General features: G+C 46.0%; 2 protein-coding genes and 1 pseudogene across 8 annotated transcripts; all 3 read right to left on the bottom strand.

Annotated features, from left to right (window-relative positions):
- Nucleotides 1-49: 49 nt before the first annotated feature.
- Nucleotides 50-8,022, bottom strand: gtf2h2 (general transcription factor IIH, polypeptide 2). Of its 6 annotated transcripts, none has more exons than XM_084690769.1 (16): nt 7,654-8,022; nt 7,109-7,207; nt 6,808-6,885; nt 6,492-6,528; nt 6,237-6,323; nt 5,235-5,285; nt 5,095-5,149; nt 4,769-4,874; nt 4,598-4,688; nt 4,387-4,474; nt 3,086-3,193; nt 1,965-2,028; nt 1,520-1,623; nt 1,288-1,387; nt 1,152-1,191; nt 50-688 (listed from the first exon to the last, which is right to left on the bottom strand). In XM_084690769.1, the coding sequence occupies exons 2-16, from the start codon at nt 7,162-7,164 to the stop codon at nt 578-580; spliced, it is 1,176 nt and encodes a 391-aa protein (XP_084546895.1). In that variant the 5' UTR covers nt 7,165-7,207; nt 7,654-8,022; the 3' UTR covers nt 50-577. The 6 variants fall into 6 exon arrangements, with proteins under 6 accessions (XP_084546895.1, XP_084546898.1, XP_084546896.1 ...); XM_084690772.1 differs by having other exon boundaries at nt 7,765-8,022; XM_084690770.1 differs by having other exon boundaries at nt 7,633-7,739.
- Nucleotides 8,023-10,573: 2,551 nt separating this feature from the next.
- On the bottom strand, nt 10,574-18,506 carry ptar1 (protein prenyltransferase alpha subunit repeat containing 1). 2 transcript variants are annotated; one of them, XM_084690703.1, is made up of 7 exons: nt 17,697-18,506; nt 15,691-15,860; nt 14,905-14,971; nt 13,861-13,965; nt 12,663-12,786; nt 11,991-12,283; nt 10,574-11,825 (listed from the first exon to the last, which is right to left on the bottom strand). In XM_084690703.1, exons 1-7 carry the CDS (start codon nt 17,777-17,779, stop codon nt 11,534-11,536), a joined length of 1,134 nt encoding a protein of 377 aa, XP_084546829.1. In that variant the 5' UTR covers nt 17,780-18,506; the 3' UTR covers nt 10,574-11,533. The 2 variants fall into 2 exon arrangements, with proteins under 2 accessions (XP_084546829.1, XP_084546828.1); XM_084690702.1 differs by having other exon boundaries at nt 12,567-12,786; nt 17,697-18,501.
- A 160-nt stretch (nt 18,507-18,666) lies between these two features.
- Nucleotides 18,667-19,072, bottom strand: LOC146233244 (perforin-1-like; annotated as a pseudogene).
- Between the last annotated feature and the right edge of the window lie 3,457 nt (nt 19,073-22,529).

The following is a 22,529-nucleotide window of genomic DNA, read 5'->3' as shown; positions in this document are numbered from 1 at the left end:
CCTAACCCAGACAGACACGAAAGCAACCAGTTTAGACTTGCACACAGCATTTAGAAAAATTGCTCAAGTTTATTGTCAAGGTTTGGTCCATTGTCCTGATACTAGAGCTTTAACACTACCAACACTTAAAACAGGAAAAGTCAACATACTTTAAAAGGCCAAATTACGTACACTTCCTGAGTCACAAGACAAAGTTTGTCTCCGTTGACACAATAGGAAACATCTACTTGAAAATAGACTGAAAAGGTTCCATGAAATACTGGCACTGTTGGAAACACACCACTCATAAAGCAGAGAAATCTGACGTATCTAAACCCAACCCCATCTATAGGGTTAGGGTTCCTTGGTCTCTTCCAAGGAAACACTTTCTGCAGCTGTTCACCTGCGGTACACTCAAATTTGCTCTCCACTTTTAGCATGAAGAGTTAAGATCACAAATTTACCAGGAGTTAAACTTCCTCAGATACACAAGTTTGGTGTCTCAAACACCAGGGTTGGGGGTCAAATCTGCTCTCCAGGACAAGCAAGTGCTGACTCAGAGCAGAAGAGCATGTGGCTGCAGTTTGACCTGCTGCCCTCAGGGGGCGCTGTGTGAGTGGATGCAGGAGGGGCAGCAGTGCAGGGTGTCATGGATGAACAGATCACACTCCACACAGAACACACTGTTGCACACAGGGCAGGTGAACACCTGCACACAGGAACAGAGAAGTGAGTGATACCAAGAAAACAAGAAAGATCAAAAACGGTAATGTTATGTGATTGTCATTGTGATACAACAATTTGGTGTGTGAAAGTGATTGGGTTAAACTGTCCTGGGGTGCGTTTCCCGAAAGCATCGTAAGCCTAAGTCGATTGTAGAATCCATCGTAGGATGAATCTTAGTTTTACGGGCCGTTCCCAAAGACATCATAGCTAGTGTCTCTTGAAAATTCGTAACTCTTTAAAGCGCATAGATTACCCTACTCCTTACGAGCATGTTTGGGAAACGCACGTAAGAAATATCGATGGTTTAGTTTTTTGCTCGATCGTTGCTACGATCCATCGTTATCGGGAAACGCAGCCCTGCATGTTTGGTGTGTGAAGGTGATTGGGTTTAACTGTCCTGCATGTTTGGTGTGTGAAGGTGATAAGGTGACTAGGGTTAAACTTACACTTTTATCTTTCAGCTCCCCTTGGCATGCATGGCAGAACCTGAAACAGTAGAGCAGGTGTAAGGACTGGGGGTTAGGGTGTATAGTAGAAGGGTTAGGGGTGTATAGTAGAAGGTGTTTGTGTGGTGTGTCCTACCTCTCTCCTCCGTGCTGTAGAGGACCCTCCTGGAAGGTGTTCATGGGGAACAGGTGGTGGAAGGAGCGGGCCAGGTGAGGTGCAGACACCAGCGTCAACCCTGAGGAACACTACAGCATCACCAGCTGCTCGCTCACTCTCTCACACACACACACACACTCACACTCTCTAACCCTAACCTAACCCTACCACACACTCTGCACTCCACAGGAAGCTCTGTGTAGAAACATACCACACACTCTGCACTCCACAGGAAGCTCTGTATACTTGGCGTGGCACTGAGGGCAAAAGAATCCTCCTAGAGACAGGGACGGATCACTGCTGCTGTCCAGGTGCCTGGCAACAAACACACACACACACACACACACACACACACACTCTTAGTATACACACACATATACACACAAACACACTGCTGCTGTCCAGGTGTCTGGCAACACACACACAAACACTTAATATATACACACAGTAAATATATACACACATGCATACATAATAAATATATATACACACACACACACACACAGTAATTAATGATAAGATACAGAATTGTAATGAAGCAGAGCTTGTTCTACAGATTGTGACTAACAGATATCATGGGTCTACGTGCTTAAGGCATGTGTGTATGAGGTTAGGGGGAATCCATGGTAACCCTAAAAGACATCACCGGTACCTACGCCATGCTGAAGGCTGGTCTGGGCTCCTGGTCAGAGAGCGAGGCCATGGTATGCTGGGGGAATCCTGCCAGAGACAAGAGGGTCAACAACAATCAATGATTGTATTTTATTCATACAACATATTCACAGGACACAAGCATTCTACATGCAGGACTAAGCTAGGGCAAACCCATAGCGAGAAAGATCTGCGTCAACACAGTGTCAGGAAGCTAGGTGGTCATGTGGTTCATAAGTCACAAAACAGTTCCACTCAAAGCAGAGTGGGATGGAAAGACCAAAGCCACTGCGGAGCTCCACAGAAATAGTTTTTGGGTAACTACTGAACTAAGTCATATGTGTATTAGTAGCTGAAGATGTGGGATCTCTATAATATTTATGGGTTATGGTAAACTAACTAAATGTGTTAAGTTAAGATTGCTAGCTAATGTCCTATGCAGAGCCAGAGAAAAATTGAGTTGACTATTTGTTGTTTCTATGGCTCGCCGTTACTCATACTAGTCCCCAGTACAGTACAAATCATTTGATGCTGGGATATACAGAACAGAAATTACACGGGGGGAGGGGGGGGGGGTGCATTTAAGGGCAGGGCTGTAGTGTCTTGCCAAAAAATGCACCCCCTGCTAACTGACTAGGAAGGAGCCACATGCATGAAACCTACTCTGCTTACTCATACTAGTCCCCTCAAAGTAAACTATTAAACTATTCAACAAGATGCTTAAACGTTGGATCATAATCACTAGTTCTTCAGGAACATGCGGTTACAATCATGCCAAGACTACAGTTAACAGAAACTGTAGACAGGTGAGATAGCTGCAGACAGTCAGGTGAGATAGCGGCAGACAGACAGGTGAGATAGCAGCAGACAGACAGGTGAGATAGCAGCAGACAGACAGGTGAGATAGCTCCAGACAGACAGGTGAGATAGCCGCAGACAGATAGGTGAGATAGCAGCAGACAGACAGGTGAGATAGAGGCAGACAGACAGGTTCAGTAGCTGCAGACAGTCAAGTGAGATAGAGGCAGACAGACAGGTGAAGTAGCTGCAGACAGACAAGTGAGGTAGCTGCAGACAGACAGGTGAGGTAGCTGCAGACAGACAGGTGAGGTAGCTGCAGACTGACCCATCCTGATGAGAGAGCACTCTGCAGAGGAGCTGGCTGGAGGAGGCTTCACGTGGAACATCAACAGCTCTTTGAAGTGGCTTTCATCCAGGATCACATGGTATGACCCTGTCACCAGGGAAACACGTGGAACCAAAATAATTGATATAGCATTTTGTTTTAGGAAAGTCACACAACAGACACTATTCTAGGGCTGCAACTAACGATTATTTTAATAATCGATTGATCTGTCGATTCTTTTTTCGATTAATCGGATAAAAAACTAAAACAAAAGCATTAATTTCCAACCCTTTATTCAAAAACAGAACTGACAGTGCAAATTCATAGTGCAAAAAATCTTCAGAATGTGCACAAACAGGCACACAATATTGAAAAAGTTATTAATATTAGCGTGGATTTAATGCTATTTTGATGAGCAATTTATTTGAGTTTTGTATAAAACTTTATTGAAAATTGACAGGTTGTGGAAATAGGCCAGACTTTATTAGAATAATCTGGTGTATATTTAAGATATTTTGACACAATTATAAGATTTGCGAGGATTAAGCTTTTTTCAAAGATGAGTGATTTTCCATCATTTTATTTGAAACTTTATTGAAAAAGTAAAGGCTGTGGAAGTATACCAGACATTGTTAAGGTACTCTAATGTCTGGTTGAGGTTTTATATTCCTAAAAATATTATAAAAGTCTAAATTTTTCAAAATGGTATGGGTTGTTTTCACCCGGTCCCTAACGCGATGCTGCAAAGTAGCGTCTTCCGAATGTGAGACAAACGTCGAAAATGAAACTGACTTCACCTCGGTCAATTAACACACTGTTTCGATGTATTTAGTGTGAAATGCTTCCACACCTTGGATGACTTGGGGATCGTACTGTTTCTCTGCCTCCGCCATGTGTTTCTGAAAAACGTTCCTCAACAACGTCTCTCCGATGGTCTTTCCTATACCTCCACTCCGCGCTCAATGTAACTTTTTTTTTATACTCAAACATCTCCGCGACATATTGAGTGGCGTAATAATCGCGCGACACAACGAATCGATAATAGTTGCCAATGCTTTTATTAATAGATTTTAATCGATTTGTTGTTGCAGCCCTACACGATTCCGAATTTAATCACTTTTTTTTATCACTGCATTTTTATAAATACTCCTTCCTTCTGTCCTAGGCGGTAATGTGTGTGGATGGGAAGCGTTAGGTACTAGTCCTTCCCCTTTCCCAATACTGGTTTAACCTCATTACCCTCCATGGGAACAAGCAGCAGCCTCTCATCACAGTGTTGTGAAGCAGAGGTGGTTCCTCACCTCCGGTTTCTCGAGTTAGCACCGTGCAGACACGCACCTCAGCAGACAGGCCGATGACAGACACACGGATCTTCAGGGACTTCAGGGTCTGACCAAACACACACCAAACAGACGACATGAAGACAGGAGAAAGGAAACATGAGAGAGACTAATGAAGACAAACCCTTGTAGAACACCGCAGCATCATGTGAAGAGGGGTGGAATCTTTTACCTTGATCAGCTCATAGATGTTTGCTGGGTCACAGGTGGTGAGGCTGCTGAAGATGATCAGAACCTCCCTGCTGGTGTGGCCAGGCAGGTGTCTGCAGAGACAACATGGGCTTAAAACAAACCAACATGTAGGCTGCCCAGCATCAATGTACTGCACAGACAGACTTCGTACTTGAGGGTCTGCATCGCCAGAGTGAGTGAGTTGTAGAGAGACGGCTCTCCAACACAGCTCGAGTCCAGCGCTTTCTTCAGTGCTGCCACATGCTTCTTTGGGTTGCCTAGGGGACAGAGCAACACATTGAACAAACCTGCTCTGGTCTTGTCCTGAGCATTGCTGTTATTCTGTTCTCCCCTCCATATTCCCTCTGTCTCTCCCCTCCACCCTCGCACTCTCTCTCCCCTCCACCCTCCCTCTATGAATATGAACCAGTGTCCATCAGCTTCCAGATGACTCTAAGGAGGCTAGTGGAAGGTCCTGGTTAGGGTCCTGATCCTCACCTGCCAGATCTGTCAGCTTCTCTGCCCTTTTGTTCTTGGTGGTGATGATGCCAACCTAAATATAACCACAAGTCATAAAGTTTTCTCAATGGGTCACATTCAAAGGTTTGACTGAAGGGGTGGGCACAGCATACACTTGCCTGGCTAATAGGGTTCTGGTCAAAGTACTCCTCCACAAAAAACTCAATCAGCTGCAAAGTAGAAGAGGAGTCAGTTTACCAGTCAGTCAATCAATACATCAACCATACAAATGGACTACATTATTATCGTAGCCTTACACTGGGATCAATATTATGGTCTTCATGTATCCTTACCTCAAGGTAAAGAGCTAAATACCTTGAGGGTGGAGGTGAGCTATATACCTTGAGGGTGGAGGTGAGCTATATACTTTGAGGGTGGAGGTGAGCTATATACCTTGAGGGTGGAGGTGAGCTATATACCTTGAGGGTGGAGGTGAGCTATATACCTTGAGGGGGGATATGAGCTATATACCTTGAGGGTTGAGGTGAGCTATATACCTTGAGGGTGGAGGTGAGCTATATACCTTGAGGGTGGAGGTGAGCTAAATACCTTGAGGGTGGAGGTGAGCTATATACCTTGAGGGTGGAGGTGAGCTAAATACCTTGAGGGGGGAGATGAGCTAAATACCTTGAGGGTGGAGGTGAGCTATATACCTTGAGGGTGGAGATGAGCTAAATACCTTGAGGGTGGAGGTGAGTTATATACCTTGAGGGTGGAGGTGAGCTAAATACCTTAAGGGTGGAGGTGAGCTAAATACCTTGAGGGTGGAGGTGAGCTATATACCTTGAGGGTGGAGGTGAGCTAAATACCTTGAGGGTGGAGGTGAGCTAAATACCTTAAGGGTGGAGGTGAGCTAAATACCTTGAGGGTGGAGGTAAGCTATATACCTTAAGGGTGGAGGTGAGCTAAATACCTTGAGGGTGGAGGTGAGCTATATACCTTAAGGGTGGAGGTGAGCTAAATACCTTGAGGGTGGAGGTGAGCTATATACCTTGAGGGTGGAGGTGAGCTAAATACCTTAAGGGCGGAGGTGAGCTAAATACCTTGAGGGTGGAGGTGAGCTATATACCTTAAGGGTGGAGGTGAGCTAAATACCTTGAGGGTGGAGGTGAGCTAAATACCTTGAGGGTGGAGGTGAGCCTGTTGGGTTTCAGGTCCTGGTCCTCCATGGTTCTTGAGGTGTCGATCACCACATACAGGTGCCTCATCTGGGAAGCACAATCACATGTCATGATGTTGGAAACAAGTCTAAAGTAAGAGGTCAACACCCCAACCCTCACACTCCACAGCCTACACCATCTCATATCGACGGACAGGGAGACAGAAAGTGACATGAAATCATGAGAACAAACATAAAGCCAACCTGTCAAACTCACCATCCCAAGGCGCACCTGTCCATGACTCTCAAACACCCTGTGTGGATACAATGCCAGGAGATTAACTTTAAGGTAAATAAAACCACATTAACATGTTTACATTATATTTAATTAGCTGACGCCATATCCAAAGTGACATACAAATAGTACATGTAGATAGTACAGCAGAAGATCAAGGATCAGAAGTAGACAGTTCTAACTTCTTCAAATCAGAATCAAGGAGATATTTCCTAGGCTCAGTTACCACATCTCAGCTGTCACAGTGCAACAAAAACATCAAACAATAAGAGAGGAATCTCTTCTCCAACAGACACACCTTTTCCTTTTGGCCTGAAAGAGGATGTCTTCCACAGTGGCTTTGAGAGACCCCGACTCATCCTCCTTGAGCACTTCCCTGTGAGCGAGACAGAACACACAACAGGCTGATGATCAGAGTGCAAATTATACAATGACAATCGGGGGGGGGGGGGGGTCAACTTCTTCTTTAAGGCGTGTGGGGGTCAGACCCCCCACCCCCAATTCGCACCCTGCTGATAATGATGTCAGTAGGCCAACATCAACAGGCTGATGGTTCTGCAAGGTGGGGGAGACATGCGTCCCAGTAAACTGAGACTCACCATGTCCGCTCGTATCCTCCCTCCCAGCGTTTAGCTCTCTCTGGCTCCTCATCCATGTTAGGGGTTACCTTTCTTCTGCCGGACACTGATGGTAACTAGCTGCAGTCGAAGAAAAATATTTCAACGGGATTAATACGTGGACATATGGATTTGTAACAGCTAGATAGTTAAATCGATACAATAGCTAGTTCTGCAACTTAACAAGACGCCGAAACTTACAAACAAAAACTGGGAAATTATATTCGACTGCTTGTTTACCAAATCAGCTTATATATTCACGCTAGACTCTTGTTTCAAATGGAACAATAAAAATCGCAAAATCTCACAATTTCACATTTCTTTCGTTTTCCATGCTCTAGTCTAAAAACACTATCTGCCCGGTGCAGTGAAAGACTGGTCCTCCGGATACATGCTGCGCACACGGAGTTCCGCATTTAATATTTTGTTACCAACTTATAATTCATTGAATATTATTATTTATGTTACTGTATAGGAATAATAGTACATGTAATATATATCTTAACTGGGTGAGTTAGTCTACTGACATTAAATGTTCAGTGACGAAGTCTGCGGCAATTCGTTTGTTGTCAAATCCGGCTCTGTATGCAGTTGCTGTAGCTAGTTTCAGAGTATAGTTAGCCGAGTTTTCAACAAACCCTCGGCGGCGAACTCAGGAACTTCAGTCGTGTTTATACTTTATTTGTTGTTGCAAACTGTCGGTCCGGTCGTTTCAGCGGTCTCGAGTGGCCAATTGTTTTCAGCAAGTTTGTATTGTGGACCTCCGGCAAATTCTTGTCCGTTTCAGAAATCCATTACTGCACATTCTGATCTACTGTGCACAACAATCAGCGGGGATGCTAATTGTTGCAGCAGGTGTAGGTAGGCCTACTAGGCCTAATTACCGAGGGCATTGCGAGTTCGGCTTTCAGTCGAAACAAAGCCTGGTCAAAATATTCACAAACATGAGAAACGAGGATATAGAAGTAGGCCTAATACATGCAGATATATAAACGGGACTTTAGGCTAAAATAATTCAAACGGTGCAAAAAGTTATATACTTAAGAAGAGCTTTATTTAGCTTGATAAGCAGCCGACAAACGACAGTTGATGTGAGGATAGAATAGTATTACTCAATAAATAAATACAAAATTAATCATAGATTTAGATGCATTAGACACACTGGTTAAACTAATTAAACAATAAATTAGAAGACAGACAAACTTGGAAAGACAAACCCAACCGAAGCTACATTATTATTTAAAAGCTTATTGAACCTTATAAAAAGAAAGTTTCTGCATAGATGTCAAATCAAATTGTGTTCTAAGCCTACTAGTAGGTCAACAATACTGCATGACTGTGTTTAGATCCAAACCACAAACTGACAACGGGTGAACAAAAATGATATAATTTTAATAGTGAAGACGCATTTGTATCTGGGCAGAGTGACATGAGCCGAACTAGTCTTGTGTATAACCTTAACCCTAAAATCTCGGTTGTAAATGGTTATTTTCCAACCAGAAAGCTAAGCTTAAGTAGTAAAGGATATATGGAAGCCCTCATAAAACAAGTTAGGTGATGGAAATAAAATGCACGGTGTCCAAATGTAGTGTCATGTGTGTATGCATTATCAAGTGGTAATTATGTAGTTTCAAGCGTTTTTTTTTTTTTTTTCCTGCTGGAGGGGACTAGGCCATTTAAACAGACAGTGACTTCTATGCTCTAGGCTACCCTGTGAGGCTACAACGCTGCCCTTTGAGGCTACAATGCTGCCCTGTGAGGCTACAACGCTGCCCTGTGAGGCTACAACGCTGCCCTGTGAGGCTACAACGCTGCCCTGTGAGGCTATGGGACTCTGTAAGCATGTGGACCTAGATGTCAACAATGCCTGATCTTGGTATATGATGGCTCTATGGACAATGTTTACAGTGTCTAACTTCTACCTTCCAGGCATGACACTAATACAGTTCAGTTGGATGTTTGTGTTCAGTTTCGAACAGCCATTTAAAATAAGACATTATGCCTTGATGGAAATACAACTTGATTGTCATTTGTACCCTTTCTCCTGCTGTTTCCAACAATCTCTTCTCCCTCTTCCCCTTCTCCTCCACCCTCTCCTGTCCCACCATGCCTCCCTACTGGACAAGTCCCCCCCCCTCTCCCCCCTCCAGAGACCCACCTGACATACAGGCTGGTGTACGGCACTTCCTCTCTTACAGAGCGCTGGAGGAGTGATTAAGATCACCATACCAGAGGGAGACTTGACTAGGCTAAGAGCATAATCTGTTGTGCAGGATACAAGCTAACCCTAAGGGTGAACAAAGTGCACTCGTTTCTCACCATGAGAGTCTAAAGGACGCGTTTTTTCAGAAATCTAAATAATTACCATGCTAATATGTATCAGGATAGATATGTTTTCCATACAAGAGTTGGTGAATATAGACTAATAAGAAGTTTAATCGTTCAAGAGGTTAAGCAACAAAGGCTTACCAAAAATGTGAGTCTTGTGGTATTATCAAGTTCATTAAGTCATACAAAGTATCACCTATTATTGAATGTGCGACCGTATTACAGGAGCCGTAGCTTAGTGTGATTATCAAGTATTATAGGCGGATCCATGAACAAAACAAAAATAAAAGAATCCCATAGCTGTGTGTACCAGGAGAACACAAACGATTTGCCTCGATATTACGGCAACTGCCTTTAGACAGGTGGGACTTTGTGTGAACCCTTTTACAGTGAGAGAGCTAGATATTCCTAAAGACAGACGTGAGAAAAAGCTGTCTTTTCCTTGATTCTTCCAGTCTATTTTGAACAGTGTTGAAATATAAGCAGCCATCAAAATAAGGATGTTAGCTAATATTGTTGTAGCATTGAGGTTTGCTCATGGGTATTTAGCAGACATGTCTACTTGTGTTACTAGGGCCACACAGAATGCTACGCATACGGTAGTAGCATGTAGCACCAATGTAGCATTGAGCTAACAGTGTTAGCTTTGATGGCTCAAAAACTATATTTTTGCAGTTCTGAGTTGATACACAATAAAGTTGACCTTATAATAAAGTTTACTTATCACCGCATGTGAGAAAGCTGGCAAGGACTAGCTTTCCTTAGCTACAGAAGTTATGCCAGTAACCATAGATTATGTTAGCATCAAGACTAACAACAGTAGCCACCAGGTGTGGAGCTAAAGGGCCAACAGCCAGGTGGAGGCAGAAGCCTGCAGGTCTGGCTCTGGTGGAGCCTCCCTTCAGAATGGAAACACACTCTGGAGTCTGCTGGAGAGAGCATGGGTTGTGCTTCAATACTTATTCTTGTGGCTCAAAGTGAGGAATGGTTGAATTTGATGTAGAAAAAATGTGCTTTCAGGAAACGGTTACAAGTGAGCACCTGCAGTCTGGTTAGGGAGCAGACGATAGTGAAGATCCGGACAGGATGAAGCAGGTCCTCTCTTGCTGTGGGCTCAGAGAGAAAGATTTCTCCCTCACAGTCCAATCTCTGCCGACTCGTCGGCATATGATCAATAGAACTTGGTTTTATATTCTTTATTTTGTTTGAGCAAGGATATTCTGCTTTTCTTCCAATAGCGTATTTTAAATAATTTGTCGGCAGAAAGTATGCTTCCGAGAAACTGTAACAGGATTTGTTGTCAGAACATGCAATATCGAGCAGCTTCGTTTAGCTATCTTGCTACAAGATATTCCATGGAAGACAATGGAACAAACAGGTAACGTTGAACACATACAAGTAACCAAGTTTAAACGTTAAGTTGAGATAATTGGTAGAGAGGTCCCAAACATTAAGTGCTGACCTGAGGTATTGTAGTACCTGAACTAAGACCCACTCACACATGTCACACTCTCTGTGAGCCAGAAGTCGATTTCCATTCTGAAGGGGGAATTGGCTCGGACCAAAATCTGTTGACAAGTTATGGTTCCAGTAATCCAAGTGAGGGGATCCCTGACCACCTTGACCTAATAGAGTTAGGGACCCTAATAGTGAGCGGCAGCATCCTGGGTTAGGGACCCTAATAGTGAGCCGCAGCATCCTGGGTTAGGGACCCTAATAGTGAGCCGCAGCATCCTGGGTTAGGGACCCTAATAGTGAGCTGCAGCATCCTGGGTTAGGGACCCTAATAGTGAGCCGCCGCATCCTGGGCGCCCCTGCAGCCAGAATCCCCCTGGATACAGAGGGATCACATGACTCCTCGTGTACATGATCAGCAGACTGGATCAACATGAAGACTCATCTCTGCAGCCAGAAGCCCCCTGAACGAGGACCTACAGTCAGTTTGATGTAGTAAAGAGTCAGGGTTCTACTTCGAGCGCCAACTAGCCTGCACTTCCTGTGCGCTACTTGCCAATCCCAGAGTCCAGACACTTCTTGTGCGCTACAGGCCAATCCCAGAGTCCAGACACTTCCTGTACGCTACTGGCCAATCACAGAGTCCAGCCACTTCCTGTATGCACGTGCAAAGCGCCCCTGCTCTGTGCTGCAACCATCCAGGACACAAGCCACAAAGCCCAGCTCCGAGGGCAGCGGGGGCCCCCTCCTCAGCCGCTTAGTGTCCAGGGGGTCCCCGTCCTCTTCCAGGGCCGGTCCGCTCTGGCTGGCAGGGCTGAGGGGGGGGCTGGATCCCCTGGTGGGGGTGTTGGGGTGGGGGGAGTCCTGGTTTGGGTGCTCCCTCCTCCAGTGGTGCCACAGGTAGAAGACGTGCCGCCTGGAAAACACAAAGACGACAAGACAGTCATGTCTGATGCTGGACAGGGAAACCTGCTTCCTTCCAACATGACCCCACCTGGCCAGGTTCACCTCCCCTGTACAGACCCCACCTGGCCAGGGTCACCTCACCTGTACAGACCCCACCTGGCCAGGGTCACCTCACCTGTGGCTCCATAGAGTCTCGTGTCCAGGGTAGGCCTGGATCAGGTCGCTACAGAGCTCCATCTCCTGCTGGAACAGCTGAGGCGCTCCGGCCACCCAGGACAGCCCCTCCAGGGGTGTGGCCCCGCCTTCCCCGTTGGCCTGGTGATCAGGGCTAGGCGGAGGCGAGCTTGGGGATTGGCTGAGCTCCTGCACCAGGGCTTTGAGCAGGAACTGGCGGTAGTGGAAGCCACTGTGGTCCGACACATGCATGGAGACCCACACACGCATGGAGTATAGCTCATCATGCAGGACCTGGGAGGGAGGGAACAGAGAAAGATTTACAGCACACATTGTAGAGGATTGTTTGAGAACAATGAGAGACTCGAATACAATAAAAAGCAGAAAAGAAATTATTTGATGTTGTTTAATTATGTCAGACAATCCTAGTCATTCAATCTGCTTTTTCACAATAAACAACAACTGTTTAGGGTTGTTGTCAAAGATTTCTGTCATACTATTTTGTCAAAGAGAGAGTGAAAGGGGGACATAGACAGAAAGCAGGGAGGGAGAGAGGTAGGGAGACCTCCGCCCCTACCTTCAGGTTGCCCTTGGCCATGTTCTCCAGGACCCAGATGCGGTGGGACCAGGCATTGTAGTTGCTAGGGTAACGTCCGGCGGCATCGGAGCACACCTTCATCTCAGCGTTCAATGTCCTCTGGAGGCGGTCCTGAGAGGTCGAGCCAGGGGCGGGGCCTCCTGGGAGCTTCCTGTCCCCCACACAGCCCTCCCTCAGCACCTGCTGCAGCACCCAGCGCCTGCACACACACACACAGAGGTGGACATGAGCTTACACACAAACTCCTAACTAACCCTAACTAACCCACCCTGAATCTCCACCCCTCCTCTGCCAGGAGGTCTCAGATCCTCATCTCCACACTCTGTCCCTCCTTCACCCTCTGTTCCTCCCTCCTTCACCCTCTGTCCCTCCCTCCTTCACCCTCTGTTCCTCCCTCCTTCACCCTCTGTTCCTCCCTCCTTCACCCTCTGTTCCTCCCTCCTTCACCCTCTGTTCCTCCCTCCTTCACCCTCTGTTCCTCCCTCCTTCACCCTCTGTTCCTCCCTCCTTCACCCTCTGTTCCTCCCTCCTTCACCCTCATCTCCTCCCTCCTTCACCCTCTGTTCCTCCCTCCTTCACCCTCATCTCCTCCCTCCTTCACCCTCTGTTCCTCCCTCCTTCACCCTCTGTTCCTCCCTCCTTCACCCTCTGTTCCTCCCTCCTTCACCCTCTGTTCCTCCCTCCTTCACCCTATGTCCCTCCTTCACCCTCTGTCCCTCCAAACTTCTTAGGTCTTAGAACTATTTAAGGGGGCCATGTATGTAAGCATCCACCAGTGAAACTCGTTTTAAATTTTGTGAAAAGACAGACTTGTGACATCAAGTGTCATTGTGTGCCTTTCAAAAACAAACTTAACTTACTGGCTACTGACTTGGTGGTTATTGTGATGCATGATGATCATTATAGTGTGTCTGTGTGTGTTATGGGAGGGGCTGGCTGGTGTGTATGTGTTTGTGTGTGTGTGACTGTGAGGGGCTGGTGTGTGTGTGTTTGTGTGTGTGTGACTGTGAGGGGCTGGTGTGTGTGTGTTTGTGTGTGTGTGACTGTGAGGGGCTGGTGTGTGTGTGTTTGTGTGTGTGTGACTGTGAGGGGCTGGCTGGTGTGTGTTTGTGTGTGTGTGACTGTGAGGGGCTGGTGTGTGTGTGTTTGTGTGTGTGTGACTGTGAGGGGCTGGTGTGTGTGTGTTTGTGTGTGTGTGACTGTGAGGGGCTGGTGTGTGTGTGTTTGTGTGTGTGTGACTGTGAGGGGCTGGTGTGTGTGTTTGAGGGTGTACCGGTGTATCCAGGTCTCTGGGCTCTTGGGGAACTTGGTGAGGGCCAGCTGTCCCAGGTACAGGTCTCTCTCTGGCCTCAGGGCCCCCCTCTGAAGCAGCTCCTTCCTGGGGACAAACGGGGGTGTCAGTGTTCCTCAGAATAACTGCTGCTGCGGTTTCAGAGTCAGGGACACAACTCAAACCACAGCTTTGCATCCTGTCTGGAGTGTACTGAGAGAGCAGAGGCAGATAACTGGGAAAACCCTAGAGGAACATGAGGCAGAGAGGGTCAGCTGCCTCGAGGAAGGAGTCTGGCGCCCCCTCCTGGACAGCAGGGCCAGGGACGTGATGTGCTCTACTACCCTAACCCTAACTACAACTGTAGGATGTCTATTAGCCTGGAATACACGTTCATTCCAGGAGAGAAGCAGCAACACAGTAGAATAGCTTGGGTGTTTTTCAGAGCTTCCTAAAGGCATTGAACTTGACTACCGTACTTTTTGGACTATAAGTTATATAAGCCGCAGCAGCTAAATGTCTTTTGTTAGCTTAGCTGCTATCACAAAGAGATCAGCATAGAGATGTGGCAACGTGTGGAAATCATTTAATGACTTAACTTTGGCTATTTTTGAAAAACCTTGAAAAAGTGTGCACCGCTAGTGGCCGTTAGCAGTAAAAATCCATAGATTTTTCCATAGAATTCATAGATTAGCCGCAGCGTTATATAAGCCGCAGGGTCGGAAAATGGGAACAAAGGCACGGCTTATAGTCCGAAAATGACGGTACAAGATAATGTAGGTTTGCTTAGTGTTCACTTACTGGTGTCTAGACAGCAGCCTCGATACCATGGTCTGACTTTTAGTGAGCTCTGGGACAGTTTCACATTTCAATAATAATACTGTTTTTGACTCCTCTGTAGTCATGGCCCTGGTCCTAGTACATGGCCTACATGGGTCATAGGCAGGGCCTGGTTACTGCCAAATCACTGTCCTGGCTGGGTCAGAGGAACTGAACCATGCCACAGGTACACACAGGCAGTGTGTGTGCGTGTGTGTGTTTCCCTACCTGACGTTCCAGGCTGTGGTGAAGTCTGGGTTGAGAAGCAGCAGAGTGCAGGTGATGTCCAGCAGAGCTGCAGGAGAGACAGAGCTCAGAACTACAATACCCAGAATGCCCCAGCTGCCCTAACATTAACACTACAGTACTACAATACCCAGATGCCCAAACATTAATTCTACAGTACTACAGTACCCAGCTGCACTAACATTAGGTGCGTTCAACATGGACTGTGGCTGCATTAACGACCGGCGAGAGTGGCCGCTTGCAGTCGGGGAGGAGTTGAAAACGGCCCTGTGAAGTCAGACATTCCAGCTTCTCGTGGTTTGCTGCGTTGATGTCAGTCATGGCCGATCAAGCGCTGTTTGCTTCCTTTACTTCATTTATAGTTAAACGTAATCTTTCCGTTAGTGAAGAGGCGGAGTAAAACATTTTCTTGAACACATTTTTTATGAAATTAAACTGTTTGGTCCAGATTTGAACATTGGCGAAACTGAAGGTGTCGTGTGTGAGTCTGGCCAATCATGAAATAGCTTTGTCGTCACTAGAACCCGTGCAGTTGCTCTTGAGAAAATGCACTCGGCTACACAGCCGGAAGTCAAATCAATCTCACGGTACTTTGATGGCAACGTCACAGTGACCTAGCTTCGGCGCCGTCTCAAGTCAGACAAAAAGTCTAACCAGAATTCACCGTTTCAAGTCAGCCGCCTGCAGCCGGCTGCAACACTGCATGAAGTCAGACCATGTCGAACGCACCTATTAACACTACAGTACAACAGTACCCAGCTGACTCACCTTCTCGGTCCAGCCAAAGCTTGTGCTGGCGGTAGCGCAGCAGCCTGTTGTGGACGTAGGGCAGCAGAAGCTTGACGCACCAGCTCTCCAGGCCCAGCTTGTTGTCCACCAGCACCACAGGGCTGCGGTTGTAGCGGGCCTCGGGACAAGCGATCAGGCCCACCTCATCACTGGAGGGGAGGCAGCATTCAAACACTTCATCACAACAACTACACGGCTAGCTAGCCGGGCAACAACAACAGATCTGTTAACGTAGCTAGCTAGCCGGGCAACAACAACAGATCAGTTAACGTAGCTAGCTAGCCGGGCAACAACAACATTAACACTGTTTCTGGATGAGACAGCTTCAGATCAAGTCCAGAGTTTTGCACACACACACACACACACACACACTTCTAGAGAGTTCACACACACTTACACACCAGCTGAGTTCACTTGCACTCCTCTAGAGTTCAGGCCTCACTGAGAACTGCTATAAACTGCTGCAACACACACAGTCCCTCTCCATCACACACATGCATGCACCCGCACACACAATTCATCTCGCTCTGTCCTGTGGTCAGTTTGCTAGTGGTGCTGCCCTACATTATAAACTAGTGGTGCTGCCCTACATTATGAACTAGTGGTGCTGCCCTACATTATAAACTAGTGGTGCTGCCCTACATTATAAACTAGTGGTGCTGCCCTACATTATGAACTAGTGGTCCTGCCCTACATTATGAACTAGTGGTGCTGCCCTACATTATAAACTAGTGGTGCTGCCCTACATTATAAACTAGTGGTGCTGCCCTACATTATGAACTAGTGGTGCTGCCCTACATTATAAACTAGTGGTGCTGCCCTACATTATAAGCTAGTGGTGCTGCCCTACATTATAAACTAGTGGTGCTGCCCTACATTATGAACTAGTGGTGCTGCCCTACATTATGAACTAGTGGTGCTGCCCTACATTATGAACTAGTGGTGCTGCCCTACATTATAAACTAGTGGTCCTCAAGTTCAAGTTTTTTTATTTGTCAGGTACACAGAACAACACAAGGTCAGACTGGGCACTGGTCCTGACCGACATTATAAACTAGTGGTGCTGGTAGATGGTGCTAGGGGCATCAGAGACACAGAGCTCACACGATCCAGAACTAGGGAGAATGTACCAGGGCTCATTTACAGCCATTTGTCAGAAACACGTCGAGACAAAAAAATATGTTCCAAATAAATATTCAGTTCAATGTTGAATTTCATATTCCGTTAAACATATAAGATCAGACCAGAATGACACGCTCTTTGTAAAGCTCTTACATAACATCAAAGCAAAACCTTAGATATGCAACAAGATAACTGCTTGCATGGGTTAGTGTGCGCATGTTAGCCAGAGCTCAACAGTATTTTAATAGCTGGTAAACTACTTTCTATTTAAGGAAAAGCAAGGATTTTCCAGGTATTGTACCAGCTACAGGGCGCTGGTTAACCTCACTTACGGACCATACAAGTCTTAACAAGGTCTTCAAATAAATACACAACTACACAAAAGGGTATTAGTTCTAATCCTCTATTGGGTCCGGATGTTTCTCTCGCCTTGAATCCAAACATGCAATAAAAAACAGCAACAGAGACAAGCGGCTTCGTGTGTCAAAACTGCTCGCCTCGCTCTGTAACCTGAACAGCTGCTAAACACCTCCATGAATACGTGCGTGTAAAATTTACATTGACATATTGATGCACTTGAAGCATGCATGAATGTGACACATCTAAAGATGTTATCTATTACAATCTAATCATTATTGATATCAATTGTTTCACTATACTTGCAAAAATAGCAACCATACAAGCAGAAAAGTTTCCCTTGCTCTCGCCTACGAAGTAGACTTAGTGCTAACCGCTGTTACAGATAGCATAGCTAGATACTATTAGCGACAGCTAGCTAGCGGGTGTCCCATTGTTCCCTCCACTTTGGCGCTTGTAAGACAGCGGAAGCTATCTGTTATGTTAAAATAGTTGAATATACGTACATATTTGGGTTTCTCTTGAAGGCGTTATTAATATCTTTCACAACTCTCTGGAGCAAAACGTCTATCTCCTCCTCCTCTGCCATCTTGGAGCACCTCTGACGTCAGTGAATGCCAGGGACTGTTTCCGGGTCTCGACTGACGACGATAGGTGCGTTCGACATGACGCCATCAAAGTACCGTGAGATCGATTCGAGAACTGCCGGCTGTGTAGCCGAGCGCATTTTCTCAAGAGCAACTGCACGGGTTCAAGTGACGACACAGCTATTTTATGATTGGCCAGACACACACACGACAACTTTGACGCGTGTTTTGTAATATTCGGACACCTTCAGTTTCGCCAACGCACAAAAAAGTTTAATTGAATTAAAAATGTGTTGAAGAAAAGGTTTTAGTCAGCCTCTTCACTAACGGTTAAATTATAAATAAAGTAAAGTAAGCAAACCGCGCTTGATCGGCCATGACTGACATCAACGCAGCAAACCACGAGAAGCTGGAATGTCCAACTTCACAGAGCCATTTTCAACTCCTCCCCGACTGCAAGCGGCTATTCTCGCCGGTCGTCTCATGCAGCCGCAGTCCATGTCGAACGCACCTGACGTACATGTAACGACAAAAACGACGGGACCTTTTGACTGTAACTCAAGAAGTCTTTAAACGCGGGCAGAAATCTCCGCGTCGTCCATTAATATAACTGACAAGTTATCCCTTTCCCCTAAGCGTGAGAAACACAATGTGTTGCGTGAGAAATGGTTGAAATGAGTCTCACAGTGAATGCGTGAGACTTGAGAGCCCTGGACTAATTATATGAAGTTGGCTTGGTTAATAGTGAGGATCTCACTGGGACCTCCCCATGCTTGGTTAATGGTGGGGATCTCACTGGGACCTCCCCATGCTGCCCTGCTGAAAAGTGTTGAGTAGCATGTATGCATCACTATCCTCACACCTCCCTGCAAGAGCAGCTAACACATCTTCACTGATGAAGAGTGTAGGAGTTGCTGAGCGTGCCTCCCTTCTTCAGGAAGCATTCGTGCTGGTGGGTGCCTCTCTCCACCTGCCTCTGGCAGGTTCCCAGGTGGTCGTCGAGCAGTACGTCGCTGTCATACACGTCCAGCCTCAGGACGTCGCTCTCCACGGTCTTGAAGGATTTGAACTCCTCCGGCCAGGGGTTCTTGTCGTTGTTGCGGACTGAGGTTATCCCCAGGGCGTCGGGCAGCAAAACACCTTGATATAGGAGTCGGTGATGCCCAGGAGGTCGCTGGGGAGGTTGGTGGCACGCGGGTTGAAGATCTTGATCTGGGCATGGGTACCTACAAGGAGCAGCAGCCCCAGGGCCAGGGTCACACAGGAGGGAGACATGGGCAGCTCAGTGGGTCTGAGGAGGAACTATGGGAGGGAGGGAATAAGAGAGAGGAAGAAAGAGAGGAAGAGATACACATTTAAATTGTTGTCATAGAGAAAACAATTGCACATTGACTGTATTTAGTCTTCAGAAAATCAAGAACATACTGTTGAAAACACCCTTTCACATCTTGCATACCAATGGGTCAATATAAATAGAATCACCCACAAGGAAGAGAGAGAGTAACGACATCAGCAAAGCACTGACCACTGGGAGATGGTTTATTTTATTATTGTCGCTTGCTTTCCTATAGGTACACTCTCGCACTTTTGAGGTTCATGTTGTTTAATTTGTAGGGTTAGGGTTAGCATTTGTTTAGCTACATGCTCCTATGTTTCTTCCTATTGGCACTTATTTGCTTTTCACAATGTATGCTTCATGTTTTGGTTACCAGCAATTTTTTGGGCCTATTTCGATGTTTATGATCATTGGCCTATGCACTTTTGTAAAGCTCTCTCTTGGAAGTTGCTTTGGATAAAAGCGTCTGCTGAATGAATAAAATGTAAATGTTTGTTACCTACAGAAAATGTTGGTGTACACCCTCCCCCGCAACATTAGCACAGCACACGGTGTGTTTTCATTGGTTCAGGCAGATGACCCTGATGTTCAGCTACCTACAGAACAGGTGAAACTATGTGGTATATTTCTACCTGAAGGTCAAGGTGATAAGGCCAACCCTAGGGTTAGGGTTAACCCCAACCCAAACAGAGATAGTACAATAAACAGTTCCTAAACTCTGTGGGAAAATGTTGTCTTTAAGCAGCTGTGTAACCTCTTCTGCTGTCAACTCAAATGCTCAGTGTTCATATCGTTCATCCAAAGAATAAAGCAAGAATATCTTTTCACACACAGTCTGCAAAGGAATGTCAGATTCAACAGAGAAAACATTAAACTTATCATACAAAAATCGTATGTTAATCTCAAGGCAATAACATTTGAAATAATTACCTGAACTTGAATTATGGGATTTGTAATGAGTGGAATTAAGACAGTTACCCTGAACACATGAATGAATGTTTTGCATAAATGCCAATACATTTTAACAGACACTTGACAGAAATCAGAAAAAAACTATGGAATATATCTTGATGTTCTCTCAGGGATTGGCATCTGAATTCTGGCCAATTATGTAAGATTACTGTGCAAAATCAATTAACAATGATTTACTTTTCATGTGAAGCGTTTCGTAAAAAAATAGTGTGACTGGGCACCAAGGCCAGAGGCTACAGCACAGGACAAACTGAGTGAAACGTGAGAGAGACAGAGTGTGTTAATAATGAAGAGGAACAAGGTTTTGAAAGGAGCATGAATTTACCTGTTCTCAGTCAGCTGAATTATCAGCAAACACAGTCATGTCACCATTTCCTGTCCTACTTGTCCCCTCTTATAAAGGACCACAGTTTGGAAGTTACACCCCCTCTCACCCCCACTCTCTCCAGAACACTAGTCCTTTCCAAGGTCACCCGAGTCATAGAAAACAAGTGTTAAATACTTAGGGTTAGTAACCCAAGTACTAACCCTAACCCTTTATACACTGTAAAGTAGTGTTAAGTAAGGGTTGTCTAAGATTGTACAAACCCATTTTTTCCTAGGTGTTTAATGTATGGATTGGTATGGTTTAATATTAGATACAATTTTTTTTTACTTCTTTTAATGCTTTTTTTTATACCTACGTTTTTACAATTTGCTTTCCATGTCACATGAATTTCATTACTCAAAATGCCCTGTTTTACATGTTTGGAATCAGAATCATCTTTATTCGCCAAGTACATTACATTACATTTATGCATTTAGCAGACCAATTTATCCAAAGCGACTTCCAAGAGAGAGCTTTAAAAAGAGCATAGGTCACTGATCATAACAACGAGGTAGTCCCAAACACTGCAAGCAGCCAAAACATGAAGCATACATTGTGAAAAACTAAACAAATGCCAAAGGGAAGACCCATAAGAGCATGCAGTTATACAAGTTACAAATTAAAACAACATGAACCCCAAAAAGTGCAAGACTGTACCTTACTCTCATTGAGAGCAACAAGTCTCTCAATAAGAGTCATTGTGATCCTGGAGGAAACTAACATCAGGTCCAATCAAGCAAGCATTCCTAATTGCCGTTGTACTCCCGGAACAAGTGCGTCTTGAGCTTTTTCTTGAAGGTGGGGAGACAGTCAGTGTCCCTGATGGAGGTGGGGAGCTGGTTCCACCATTGGGGGGCCAGGCAGGAGAAGAGTTTGTGTTGGGACCGGGCAGTCTTGAGCGGTGGGACCACCAGGCGGTTGTCTGAAGAAGACCGTAGGTGACGGGTGGGGGTGTAAGGCTGCAGGAGAGACTTAAAGCCGATTTATACTTCTGCGTCTCCATTAACGGACAGACGCACGCACGGAGTCGGACGGAGTCGGACGGACTGGTTGAATTTATACTACTCCGACGGCTCTGCGTGCTGAAAGCAATTCACAGCCAGAACAGTAGATGACGCTGCACTGCGATGCTAGCTAGGTTATCGAAAAGTCGGAGCAAATTTACAAATGAACCATTTCATCAATAAAATAAGCAAATTTTCAGCAACTACACTGTCCATTTCTCGTCACATTTTAATTCAGATGCTGATTTACATGTACTGTTTAGCTGAAATAAGAGTTGTAAAAACGTACAACAATGGCGGTCAAAGGATTCTGTTCTCTTGTTGGTCACGGCAACCCCGCCCCCCACCCCTGACGCAATACGGACCAATCATAGCCAAGGGGTATCCGTAAAAAGACGCACGGACAGACGGATCGTCAGGAAAATCAGGAGGCGCACGCAGAGCTCTGCGAGGGCTCTGCGAAGACACGCAGAGGGCGTTTCTTGAAGGAGAGGGCGTTCCCCGTGTGCGTGTGCGTAAAAACGCAGAAGTATAAATCGGCCTTTAATGTAGTCGGGTGAAGTCCCGTTCACTGCTCGGAAGGTCAGTACCAGGGTCTTGAATCTGATAGGGACGTTGATGGGTAGCCAGTGGAGAGAGATGAGGAGCGGGGTAACATAGGAGCATCTGGGTAGATTGTAGACCAGGCGGGCCGCTGCGTTCTGAATCCTCTGAAGAGGGCGGGTTGCACATGCTGTGAGACCAGCGAGCAGCAGTAGTCCAACTTGGAGAGGACCAGTGCTTGGACAAGCAGCTGGGTGGAGTGCTCAGACAGGTATCTCCTGATCTTCCGGATGTTGTAGAGGGTGAATCTACACGACCGGGAGACTGCAGCAATGTGGGCTGTGAGGGAGAGCTTTTCATCCATGGTAACCCCAAGGTTCCTGGCAGAGGATAAAGGGGTCACCGTCGCAGATCCCAGGAGGATTGACAGATTGTCGGAGATGGAGGGTTTAGCTGGGATGATGAGAAGTTCTGTTTCAGCTGGAGGTGGTGCTTGGTCATCCAGGCAGAGATGTCTGTGAGGCAGGCCT

Source organism: Hypomesus nipponensis, chromosome 24 (assembly GCF_054491055.1).
Source record: "Hypomesus nipponensis isolate SF chromosome 24, ASM5449105v1, whole genome shotgun sequence".
Taxonomy (NCBI): domain Eukaryota; kingdom Metazoa; phylum Chordata; class Actinopteri; order Osmeriformes; family Osmeridae; genus Hypomesus; species Hypomesus nipponensis.
This window is presented reverse-complemented; position numbering and strand designations above follow the sequence as displayed.

What these genes read in the sequence shown, in the direction of transcription:
- gtf2h2 (XM_084690769.1), bottom strand. Translation starts at nt 7,164, where the DNA reads ATGGATGAGGAGCCAGAGAGAGCTAAACGCTGGGAGGGAGGATACGAG. An exon ending in GAAGCTGACAGATCTGGCAG is followed by an intron (nt 4,875 to 5,094) that starts GTGAGGATCAGG and finishes TCTGTCCCCTAG; the next exon opens with GCAACCCAAAGAAGCATGTG. An exon ending in AGACCAGCCTTCAGCATGGC is followed by an intron (nt 1,624 to 1,964) that starts GTAGGTACCGGT and finishes GTTTGTTGCCAG; the next exon opens with GCACCTGGACAGCAGCAGTG.
- ptar1 (XM_084690702.1), bottom strand. Translation starts at nt 17,779, where the DNA reads ATGGCAGAGGAGGAGGAGATAGACGTTTTGCTCCAGAGAGTTGTGAAA. An exon ending in TGGCCAAGGGCAACCTGAAG is followed by an intron (nt 12,284 to 12,566) that starts GTAGGGGCGGAG and finishes CCTCCCTCCCAG; the next exon opens with GTCCTGCATGATGAGCTATA. An exon ending in GAGACTCTATGGAGCCACAG is followed by an intron (nt 11,826 to 11,990) that starts GTGAGGTGACCC and finishes TGTGTTTTCCAG; the next exon opens with GCGGCACGTCTTCTACCTGT.